A 12,718-nucleotide genomic window follows, 5' to 3' on the forward strand; every position below is an offset into this window, starting at 1 on the left:
AAGTGAGTATCAGGTATGTGTATAATACTATATGTATATATTTATAAAGGCGTATAGAATATTTCAATTTTTCTTTACATGTTAAGTAATGATTATCATTCAACCCCCCGCGACACGTCAAAAGAGATTCACTGCGGTTCTGAGTTATTGGTAAAAAAAAATCCTCAACCCAACTCGTGTAAGTTTTGATTACTGAATTTTGTTACCGTTTTCAAATCTTCGAGGTATAATATAAATTATTTTCAAGATTAAGCTGAAGAAATATGTAGACATGTTAGTCGGATTCCGTTATAAAACTTTTTAATTTACCTACGTCAAAGATGACAATAAAAATGGAGATCGTTTAAATTATTCAAGATATTACAAACGCAATGTTTCTTTTCGCACTGTTCCTTTTCTTGAACGATGAGATGGATTTCTGTCTTCCAAAATGAAAGAAAAAATAAAAAATAAGCTTAAACCACATTGCTTTTCTTCTTTCTTTAAGATTACTGATCTCAAAATTTAACCGTAAAGTTTGATTACAAAAAAAGAAAAGAAGATCACAACGAAACACGTATAATAATTATGTACCAGACTTTTTCAATTACGCATGATGTATGTACATTACACATGTACTATAATATACATACATACCGAATTACGAACGAAGGGTAAAAATAATCGGACGAGAAGTCAACGAGTTACAGTATAGGTATATGTAGTCAGAGATTTTCTCATAGAAGAGTGACGAGTAGACGCCACTTAGTGGGGGTGAGATGAACTTACTTTAGCCGTGTCCCGTCCCCGGTGACGACGTTATTCATGGGTCGGAACAGGACGCGCTGGCTCTCGTCGCGGCTAGAAATATACTAATATAGGCATGCCGCGGGCTATTTTTATTTACAGGTAGGTAGTTCCTACGAGATTGCATCTCGATACGTTACGCCTTTTAACAATGCATTCGTATAAAGATCCCTGGATATAAGTAGATATTTATAATAGAACGTTATGAACTACGATATAATACGGAGAAGCAGGATACAATTAGGTATATGTATATTATGATATTGACTAAATGTAAAATTATTATGCAGCTCTGGAGAATAATAAATGTTCAAAACAGAAAATACATTGTAAGACCGCGCCTTAAATCTCCATTGTGGACTCAAGACTTTACTGAGACTCCTGCTGAAATTCTCGATTTGCAAGGAGAGATTTTACACTTGTTTGAAAAATAAGTCGATTAAAATATAAAAGGATGAAAGAATAAATATAAAAATAAAATGGACGAACGAACCCTGCTTTTGACGTGTTCGTAAGGATGGCAAAATATACGATATGCCATTCTTGTTCGTTTATCAATTTCTTTGCACCAAAATGAAGGGTATCTCATACAGTATAATTCTATAATATACCGTATAACAATACTATTACATGTATAATAGAGTGTGCAATACATAAGGGGAAGTTTAAAAGCAGAAAGAAAAATAAATCGGATTTGAATCAAAAGTTTCGCTTTACATACAAACTGTAAGGAATTAATTCTCTTGGGATTTCTAAAAAGCTCCTCTATATGGCATGTACAGACGCTTAGATTGATTCTGATACGTTTGATAACCCTAGAAACGTTACGACCCATGGTGTTGGATGAGCACCGTTTGCACTGCTGTCCGCGTGCCCAATAAACTTTATAGAATCCAGTGCGCGCGCCTCAGGCCGAGCAGCAAACAAAAGATTCTTCGGCGCGCGGCCGGCAGTGCAAGGGGTGCTCATCCAACACCGTGGATGGTAACGTTTCTAGGGTTATCGAACGTGTCGGAATCAATCTGGGTGTCTTTACCTATATACGATGTGTGTGTACATATTACCTATATCAATAACAAACATGATAATAATCGCTCCATGCAATATTTTTGTATTTCCCTTATTTTCCCACAAGTCTCTCCTTCGATTGTACACAATAAAGGTCAAAGTAATGATGAAACAAATGGACGGAAGGATTTCGCGTACCTGTAGGACGGCATGCTGCCGAATGTGAGCATCTTGTTGACTCTGTCGAGGGCGGCGTCCTCGGGGTTGTGGTTACCGGATACGCCTGTGTAGTTTTTCTGTGCTGGTTTTTTTGAATATGGTGGATCGTATTTTTGTATGGTGCTTTTCCTTCTGTGAGAATATACACGACGGATAGATTATCATGGTGCCGATTCCACGGTCAGTGATTACAGGACAAAGAAGCGCATGCAACGCTATTAATTAACAAGCAGTTTTCTTTTTTTTTTCAGGGTTTTCTTATCTTTTTTGGTACTTTCTTTTACTATTTTTTGACTTTTAAAATAAAATTGTGCATTTGGTGGGCTATGCATGATCAGTCATAATATACCTATAATGTACTTGGTATACGTATAACCACGCTATATATATGTATATATATATATGCGTGTGTCTATAGGTATAATAGCAAGGAGTGTATTGTATACTATTTTGGAATAATATGTATATATGTATATATGTATATACATATATATATATATATGTATATATCGATGTATCGATATAATATGTATAGGTATTATATACATGTAACGGCTTTCAGTATTGGGGCTACCATCTAATCGTGGATATTATGTATAATAATAATAAAAATAATAACGATGATGATAGTAATAATATTAATAATAATAATAATAATAATGCAATAAAGTATCGCATGCGGTTTTACAATATATATATGTAAAACAGAAATTGTATAAACCAGTCAAATGGTAGACCCGACGACGGCCTTGCACAAATCGATCTGTACCGTTCGATGCCCTTCACTGCAGTACCACCCATTCGTTAACAAGTATTATTTAAGCAAAATAAATTATAATAACAATAATAACAACAACAATAAACAACAACAACAATAATAATAATAATAATAATAATAATAATAATAATAATAATAATAATAATAATAATAATAACAACAATAATAATAACAATAAGAATAATAATAACAATAACGATGGTAATTATAAGTATGATGGAAACAATAATATTGGTAGATGGTGATGAGATTTTAGGGGGTTTTATGTTTTCAATTTTCTGTTTACGATATTTAAATTATGTAGATTCGTACAATATTGCATGTCAAACGTTATAATGTGAGAGAAAAAAACAGAAGTGCAAACAAATCTGTGTTTCTTTTAGATTTTCTTGTTGTATCGCATACGTTTTTTTTTTTACAATGTTTCCGAAGCGCGATACCGAATATTAGAAACCAAAATAATAATATGTATATACAATATACGTATATTTAGATACGAGTATATTTATCATTTTATGTTTTGGAATTATGGAATATACGTATAAAAAAACATATCAATATATATATATGTTTCCAAGACATATCGTAGATCATATATTTAAACTGTGTGTAGCAGTTGTGAACTGTGAAAATTTATAGCTCGTTTTGCAAAACTTTCACCGTGTTTTTATACTTCTTTTTTCTTTCATCCTTTTCACAGCAATAATTCCCCCGGCGTATGATGTATTATATATACCGGCTTGAAAATCGTCCGACTTATTGTAGCGCGAGTGATTTATCACACGATTTCTCTTAACTTTTCTACTTTCCACGCGGATGACTTGTTCTTTTTTTTTTTTTTTTTTTTTCTTTTTCTCCGCGCTTTTAGGATAATGAATACGTATACATATAATACGACAGAGAAGTGGAAAGTAAAACGTGAGAATAAAAAAATAAAAACAATAATGAATAATCTTTTATATCTGTTGTTTCCTTTGTTCGTTTGTACAAATTACTTTTTTATTTTTCATGTATTATCATCGTCAAATTTGCGTATAATGTACAAAAAAAAAAAAAAAACGCGAAAGATTAGTACCTTTTTTTTGCGATATATCATACCATGTTACATGTGGTGTGTAATATGAAACACGTGTGTTCAATATAATGATATTACAATATTGTGAAATGCGAGGAGAGAGGTAAAGAGAGAAAGTCTACGTTGGGCATATTGAAAAACTATGAATATAGTATTGTAGAAGAAGAAGAAGAAGAAGAAGAGAAAAAAGAAAGAAAGGAGAAACTAATATGCGAATGTTTCATACACACGTAGGGATGAAAGAAAAAACTCATAAAAATTATTAAAGAAAACTTTGTAAACGAATAATAATGTAAACGAGTCAATAAATTGAATAAGAAGAATAAGAATAAGAATAAGAATAAGTATAATAAAGGAATGAAGATAAAGAATAATAAAAATATAAAGAAATTCTATGTGTATGTACTGCACACTAACCTGAGACAGAGGGAGAAGTTTTTATGTACTACGACTGACCTGTAGCAGAGAGCCATCAGAGCAAATACTATGAAAACACCCCCTACCACCGACATGAGCATACCAACTAAAAATATAGTGTTTGAGCCGTGGTAGTTCTCTACGGATCGGTTTTTCGTTGGTTGTTGGGTGTTTTTTTTTTTTTTGTTTTTTGTTTTTTTTCGGTCATCGATTTATCCAATAAATGTGAGGTTTTATATATATAATGGAGGGGTGGGTGGGGAGGAAAAATAATTTTATGTCGATACGACGATGGTAAACCAGGACCGACGACGAGGACGACGACGCGTGTGTGTCATCCAAACCAAGTCGGGGATTCCCAAAATTTGTTGTATTGTCGATATCATCCACCCCCACAGACCAGGGCCACAGCATGCAGACAGAGAGAGATGGCAGCGACAGACAGAAACAGAAAGAAACAGAGAAGCCGATATCAGCACGTATATAACACACCATTCATAATAATAATAATAATAATAACGACAACAACAACGATAATAATAAAAATAATAACTAATAACCGCGGAAACAAATTTTCGTCCTTCTTGGCTGTTGACTTCTTGTTTTTCTTTTTTTTTTTTTTTTTTTTTCTTTCTTTTCCACCCTCAAATGTCATTAATATACATTAACCGTACGTATACTTTTTCCGTATGACGATTTAAACGTAGAAGACGATCAGAAAAAATCGCAAATTGAAAGAAAACTGAGAGAAAAATAAACAAAAACAAAAAAAAATTAATCAAGTTACGATAAAGTTAGATTTTTCTTTTGCACAGGTAGCAGATTTTCTAATGATAATAATGGTAATAATAATAATAGTAATATTAAAAATTTATTGCGAGTATAAATGTTGACAATTGACGTTGTATAATGTGTATAATATATAAATGTATATGTATATACATTATACACTTATGCATACGTCGCATGATCGTTATTATCCACAACACCGGTAAACGAATTAAGCCATGTTACGATGTTGCATTTTTCACAACGTATAATATAAGTTATAATTATTATACAATATATGTATATACCTATATGATATGATGGTTGCGGAATTGCAGGTTTTTTTTTTTTTTTTATAGTATCTATTTTCTTTCTTTCTTACTCATCGTTTTCATCGTGATATCGTTACGCTTTGTTCACCGTTTTATTACGTATTATTTGTAGAGATATAACAGATAAGGAATATAATGTTTTGGGTGTGCGTGATGTACAATCTGGACATATTGTACATGTACGTGTAAAAACATGTATAAGTGTACACCGAAATGAGGATAAAAATAATTCTTGTTTCAAAAACGCGTCGTGAATTTTTGACAAAAAAAAATTTTCATCTATTTCTTACTTCTGGTCGTGAAAGGTGTAGAGAAATTTTTTTTTTTTTAAATATCTTTTCACGCTATTGTCATACCTGTATAATTAAACGTTTGCAATGATAAAATATCGAACGATATTATTTCCGTGAAATTGAAGTTGGCAAAAGAAATTTTAAACAAGAAGCAAAAGAGAAGAAAACTCATACCTACGTAAAAAATTGACGAAAAATTAAACGGAAATCAGATAAAATAAATATAAACAAAATATTGTACATAATTAATTGTATGAGTTATTTGCCGTGCGCCACACAGCACAAAAATCTACGATGCAGCATGGTAACATGATTCTCGCTCTCTTTTTGCTTTTTTTTTTTTCTCTCTCTCTTTTTTATATGTATAATATATAATAATTCAAACGTTTATATACATGTATATTTTTATGTACTCATATATAATCGTGCTCACATAGGGCATACAACAGCTGGCACATTTGCGCACACATACATATCATATTGTTTGAAAAATGTGGCACATTGCATGTACATATCATCACATGTACACACATACATGCATACATCGTATACATATCGATGAAATCATTAAACGTACGTTGTTCCATATCAAAGTTTGTGTATATACGCTAGGATGGTCCTTAAAAAGGTAATTTTTTAATTTCGATTCCGGCGCGCCTCCCAAATCGGCTCCAGATAATGTCAAAAATAATTCCCTAATTTTTCAGATTTTTATCTCAACTCTAACTCGCTCCCCAAAGAGGGTGGATTTTTCCATTCAACCCTTTCAGGGTCGTCGAAATTCAAAAATGATTCTTCTGAGGACCGGCCACCCTAATACACACATTTCTATATAAGTAATATAACGATATGTATATGTGCACAATATTTTACACTATTTCAGAGTTTTATGTATGTATAGTATACGTATACATGTAGTAATGTGAAAAGATAGAGCCAACGGAAGGGAAAAACATTATAGGGAGGAGAGTAAAAGAAAAACACTTTCATCATTTCCGTTGAATACGTGTGAAAAAAAAAAGAGTCGTGTATGTTATATTAAATAAATAACTGTTACGATTAATGTTTAATTGTCAAATGAAAAAAATTAACATACCACGTGTCAATAAAAATCGTAATTTATGAACAGTTCGGAAATTTTTATCTCGTTTCACAATCAGTTATGTTTTTTTTTTTTTTTTTTTTTTTTTAGTGTAGGGTCAACGCGAACCAAAGAACTTTTCCGTAAAATCCGGTAAACGTGTTTCAAAACAAAGCTGACCAATAATTTCTTGTGTAAAAATAATGCATAACTAGTACGATGTATATAAATTAAAACAATATAGTTTTTAATAATGCCATATGATTATGTGTACGTATATATATAGACACATCGAAAACACACTGTGAAAAGACAATACATAAACATCGATCAAATATATGTATAGTATATATATATATAATATGTATGCATACATAAATATACAGAGTGATTTCCTAACGGCTACATGGTGCGTCGTCTGTTAAATTTTAATGCGCACGCGGTGAAATCCGAAAGTAACTATTTGCCAGGTCAACCAACCGTCGTAAGCGTAACTTCAAAAACTTTCACAATCGTCTCTGGCATTTGTGCTAAATACGTAAAGAGCAGGAACTCAAATGGTTGAATTGACTAAACTTGTCACAATAGTAATCGTACATATTAGGTTTATTTTTAGTACCACTAGTGTCGCTAGTGTTCTTTTTGCGCCGAAGTGTCATTGATTACGGGGATGCCCAATATCGACTAATCGGTGATCTTACAACGTGATTCGTAGAAAGTTTTCACTGTCACCTTATAATCCCTCCACTGTGTTCGATGCATACGTAAACACCAGTGCCATCTTACTTCAGGCAGTTATTTTTTATACATGAAGTTCCTGCTTCTTATGTGGTCTCCACGCTTAACAGCTACCGACAATTACTGTCAAAATTTTTGAGGTTACATTTACGACGGTTGGCCGCCAGTTGCATTCGGATTTCAGTGCGTGCGCGTTATGTTAATTTTAACAATCGATGAACCATGCAGTCGTTAAAAATTCACTCTTTATATGCACATATACTGTGTATATTTATATACATATTATCTGTATTATATATGTATGTATATTAGGATATACGTACATTTATGTATGCAAATATACGCACATATATATATATATATATATATATATATATATATATATATATATATATACATATATATGTATATTGATTCATTAGTTATTTCGAGCAATATTGCAGACGGCCGCGTGCGATGCCTCCTCTCATCCAGCTATAATAATGATAATAACAATAATAATAATAATAAGGATAATAATAACAATATAATATTGATGTAATAAGATGATAATAGGCACGAGAGAGGTATAATAAAAAATAATATCTTATACAGTTGTATAATTATTACATGTAATATCAATATTTTACTTTATGACGAAGATTTTGTACTTGTGTATGTATATAGAGCATTCCACATTAAATTAACAGCCCACGTACCTCACCCCCTTAGATTCTGATAATTTTTTGGTATGATGTTCTAACCAACCCGAAGAGTCTCGGGAATTTTTTCAGATTTTTTTTTTTTTCACCCGCTGGTGAAATTTATACAAAATCGCAAAATCAATTACGAAAACGCTACTTTTTAAAATCATAGAATCTGTTTGAACTTTTTCACCATTTTTTAAAATGGCGTTTTCAGAATCGGTCTTTCGATTTCTTTTCAAATTTCACCGGTGTCTGAACAAATATGAGAAATAAAAACTCCCGAGACCCTTTTGGGCCGGTATGAGCATCGTTCTAAAAAATGATTAAAATCTAAGAGGATGAGGTACATGAGCTGCGAATTTGACGTGGAATGCCCCATGTATACGTGAATAATATTATAGGCGCTGATCAGAACCCACCACCGAGCACCGTTACATAAATAAATTTGAAAAAAAATACATAAAATAAAAAACCCACATAGAAATGGAAAAGAAATTTTTAAAAATGAAAAAATGGAAAAAACAACAATTGTTCGTTGGTTCTCTTATGTTTTTTTTTTTTCTTTTTTTTTTTCTCTTCCTTTGAAACGTGTAATTTTCACATATACAATCAGCCAAGTGAGCTTCCTGCATACGCGGAAGTAGATTTGGCTACTGTACCTGTAGCAACCAGCCATTAGTGCAAAACAAATGAAGACTGACTTGACGACAACCACCAGGATTACTACCATCGTTGGCGTGCTAAGATTCTGCTTCTCGCCCCCTGAAACCACCAGACACACATGCACGCGTACCGTGTATCCTCATAATTTTTTCTCATTTAGTAATAGTTACATGATGTGAAATCCACGGTAAACGAAAACAAATTGATTAAACGCAATCGTTGAAGAACAAAAATAAAAAAACACCACATAATAGTATTCTAACATACTAAAATTCCATCTGATAATATTGTGGCGATTTTCCACGGTAATGAGGATTTTTTTCATCCAATATTTTTTGTTAGTTATTCTTTTCATCTCTTTTCGTTACACAATCCGTTTCAGTGGAGGATTTTCAATTTTTCTCTATTCAAACGTGATTCTTTATGTATATATACGAGATTGAATATAAATGCATATATATACATATATATATATATAGGTACAGGTATATAATAAATCACGCGGTTGCTCGAATATGATGATCATTATTTAATTTTTTTCTTGCGCGTTCTTTTTTTCATTATTTTTTATTTTTTCGTCATTTTCTCGCGACGCGTGCGGCCACAAAAGCTTTCGCAGCTAACTGAGGCTTCAACCCTAAGAATGTTGGGGTGAATGGACAATAAATTCTTTACCCCTCTCAGATGTTGAATAATTTTTATATTTTGCATAAATACGAGGAAGAAATATTTTGAAAAAAGTTTATTATTATTATTATTATTATTATTATTATTATTATTATTATTATTATTATTATTATTATTATTTTGACAAAATACGAGAATAATTGAAAGTGAATAAAGAGAAATCGAATTCCGGTTTTTTCTTTAATGATCCTAAAATCCGACAACCCTGTAACGTTTTTATTCGAATCGTTTCTGATTTTTTTTTTTTTTTTTTTGTTCTTGAAATTTTATCCTACCGATTGAAAATCATCCACTGCTTGAGTTTTTTTTTTTTTTTTTCAATTGACATTCATTCGGCGCGAGTAAAAATATGATAAAAATTGGAATAATTCAATGTGTAATATAATAAATATACCGGGTGAACGCAAGAAAAACGAAAACACACCAATATCGAACTTATTTACGGTTGTATAACGTACATACATGTATAATGTATATATCTATGTATACACATACCTATAACGTAAAAACATTTATCACACAATTTACCTGTATAATATATCATTCTGCACAGGTGTGTGTGTATGTGTGTGTGTTAATAAATATATATATATATATATATATGTATATATATTTAATAATATATATATATATTTATATAGGTATAGCAATAAAAATTGTTTTGTGCACAGCTGATAGTATGACCCCATAATAATAATAATTATTGATACGAATGCGATATCGGATAGAATTTGTTGTTTTCTTTTGTTTTTATATTTTTCTCTTCCTCTTCGTTACGTTTTTCGTATTTGCTGCAACGTTTTGCGAGATCTTTGTATTGTGATTGTACACATGTGCGGATATGAAAATGTTTAAAAAAAAAAAAAAGTGAAAAATCAAAAGAAGTAAATGATCATACAGTTGCAAACTATATATTATATTGCAAGTATATCGCGTTATATAATAACAAATTCACCGTGAATGCGCGTATGTATAAAATAATAAAGTAAATACGTACAAGTGTGTGGTATAAATGATTAACCTAGGTATAACAATCGAGAATATATCACGTTACTTCTTCTGTAAAAATCGAATGAAAGAAAAGAAAGTAAAAAAGGGATCGCACGTAAATAAAAAAAAAAAAAGAAAAAAAAAGTAACAATTTAAACGAAATATTAAATTATACAATTCTAGAGTAATAATAATAATTACTCGAAATTGTCGCGAAATATTCTGCATATTCATTAGAAAGTTGTAAAAAGTATAACGATCGAGAGTTTATATAACGCAGCTGTATAATGGTGGATATAGGTACAAAATGATCTCGTTCCTCGGCGATGCTGTGGAATAACCTGTAAATTATTAACATTTTTTTCTGGGGGGGGGGAAGAGTGCGGGTGACACGCGGCTGCCCCTTGAAGTTGGTAATTTTGTGCCTCCTAAATTAGGAATCTCGAGAGTGAAGAACGCCGAGAGCAGTTCCGAGTTGAATAATATTGTAGAATACATAAATGTGTTATGTATAAGGGGTTACGAAATGAGGGAAGAATACATGGAGATTCGACAAAATCGGATGGCTTGTGTAAAAATTTGGTGAAAATTTTTGAGGATGTAACGAATGTGGTTCGTTCGCTTTGGGAAATTAACTCACCGTAGGGGGTTTCTTTCTTCGCCATTTTACTCTCTAGGCCAGATTTACCAGACATTGCTGTGCTGGATGTTGTTGGCCCCGCTGTTGTCAGCTCCTGAAGTATCGAACAGTCGGGCCCTGCCCATCCGTTATTACAGTGGCATTTATTTCTGTTCGTGCATATCTGCGGTGAAATAGGAATGACAAGGTGGTGAGTTAGTACCGAAAACAGGGTGTGGTCGTCTTTTAACCCTTTCAGTCACGGTGGGAGGCTCGGCATCCCACCTCAAAAACTTCCACGTCCTACCCTCATCACAATTTATTATTAATTCTGACTTCAGATTCGTCATCCACGGCCCCAAAAATCCCCGAGTAACAAGTTTCGGCCAGAATCATTGAATTTCGATAGTTTTTTTCGTTTTTACATTCGCCGTATTGGATCCGCCATCTTGAATTTAGAAGTTATGATATTCTGACTTTAGACTCGTGATCAACGACCCTAAGAACCCCCGAGTAATAAGTTTCAGTCAGAATCATTTCATTTTGATAGTTTTTCAGATTTTGTATCCGCCATCTTGGATTTAGAAATTATCAAATTCCGACTTCAGATTCGGCATCAGCGACGCCAAAAACCCTCGCGTAACAAAATTCAGGCCAAAATATCGATTTTAAAAATGTGTGACTGAAAGGGTTAACTGGATCAATGGGCTACTCACTCCTTTTCCCGAGCATTCGTTATCGTCACGATTTGTAGGACATTTGCCAGTATGCTCGTGTGGAAAGCGACTGGTGCATGTCTGATTGACGCATATCTGTAATTCGAATCTCAAATTTTTGTCCCCTGTAATTTTTAACCCTGCAGTAACTAAAATTGCGAAATTTTCATTCTTCTCACCAGATTGTCGCCGCACGTTGTCCCGTCTCTGACTAGACCCATGTCCGGCATTTCGGAGCCCTCAACGGTCCCTGTTGTCGACCTGAAAGCAATCGAGGAACAATTGGCATTTTTGACTTGGGACCATATTTGGATTTGAAAAGTTTGAATCTATAAGCTCGAGCAGTGACATTTCTGTAGTTGAAAAATTGGATCGTCGCAGAGCAGAGAACAACAGGTAACTTCCATAATCATGCATGACTTTTACTCATAGTTGGTTGCATCTCTTGAAATAACCGAATTATTTAATTTGTCACCCTTGTCGCCGGGGTGCGAATTAATGAAAAGCAAAGTTTTACATCCCCGCAACGCTGCTCACAGTGAATTGAACTCACTTGCACTCGTAGTCTTGACCCTTTATGCTGATTATAGTTCTCGAGTAAAGCTGATCCATGCCCGAAATAACCGGCTGTTTGTTACCAGATTGGCACTGCAGCGAACCGCAATGAATGTTCCTGAAATTCGAAGCAGTTACACAATTAGTCCGTACAGTCTGACTTTCAGTTACGTTAACTCCGAGTCAAAAGTTGGTAAAAAATACACGTCACTGTTCACGGTGCCCGCTAAAGGTTGCGTTCCAAAACTAGCTGCCATCACTAAAAACTCCCTAGGACAGAGACAAAAGAGATAAAAGATTGTTAACA

The 12,718-nt window shown here is 33.0% G+C and overlaps 1 protein-coding gene and 1 long non-coding RNA gene across 19 annotated transcripts in view; one reads left to right on the plus strand and one right to left on the minus strand.

The window, feature by feature from the left end:
• The window catches only part of LOC124213307 (uncharacterized), a 72,973-nt gene that overhangs the window by 22,289 nt on the left and 37,966 nt on the right, over positions 1–12,718 (plus strand). The window contains exon 2 of the long non-coding RNA XR_006881862.2: positions 12,039–12,252. This is a non-coding gene — a long non-coding RNA (uncharacterized lncRNA). The remainder of the gene's footprint in view (positions 1–12,038; positions 12,253–12,718) is intronic.
• The window catches only part of mmd (disintegrin and metalloproteinase domain-containing protein mind-meld), a 46,028-nt gene that overhangs the window by 3,100 nt on the left and 30,210 nt on the right, over positions 1–12,718 (minus strand). For 12 of the 18 annotated variants that reach the window (XM_069133809.1, XM_046614462.2, XM_069133808.1 and 9 more), the window contains 7 exons: positions 12,410–12,529; positions 12,036–12,117; positions 11,857–11,952; positions 11,162–11,324; positions 4,284–4,422; positions 1,993–2,145; positions 769–840 (listed from right to left, as the gene is read on the minus strand). In XM_069133809.1, coding sequence (XP_068989910.1) covers positions 769–840; positions 1,993–2,145; positions 4,284–4,422; positions 11,162–11,324; positions 11,857–11,952; positions 12,036–12,117; positions 12,410–12,529 — 825 coding nt within the window. Of the gene's footprint in view, positions 1–768; positions 841–1,992; positions 2,146–4,283; positions 4,423–8,840; positions 8,944–11,161; positions 11,325–11,856; positions 11,953–12,035; positions 12,118–12,409; positions 12,530–12,718 lie in introns of all 18 variants that reach the window. The other 6 variants (XM_046614465.2, XM_046614466.2, XM_046614467.2 and 3 more) reach the window with 3 other exon arrangements.

This window comes from Neodiprion pinetum, chromosome 2 (assembly GCF_021155775.2).
Source record: "Neodiprion pinetum isolate iyNeoPine1 chromosome 2, iyNeoPine1.2, whole genome shotgun sequence".
Classification (NCBI taxonomy): domain Eukaryota; kingdom Metazoa; phylum Arthropoda; class Insecta; order Hymenoptera; family Diprionidae; genus Neodiprion; species Neodiprion pinetum.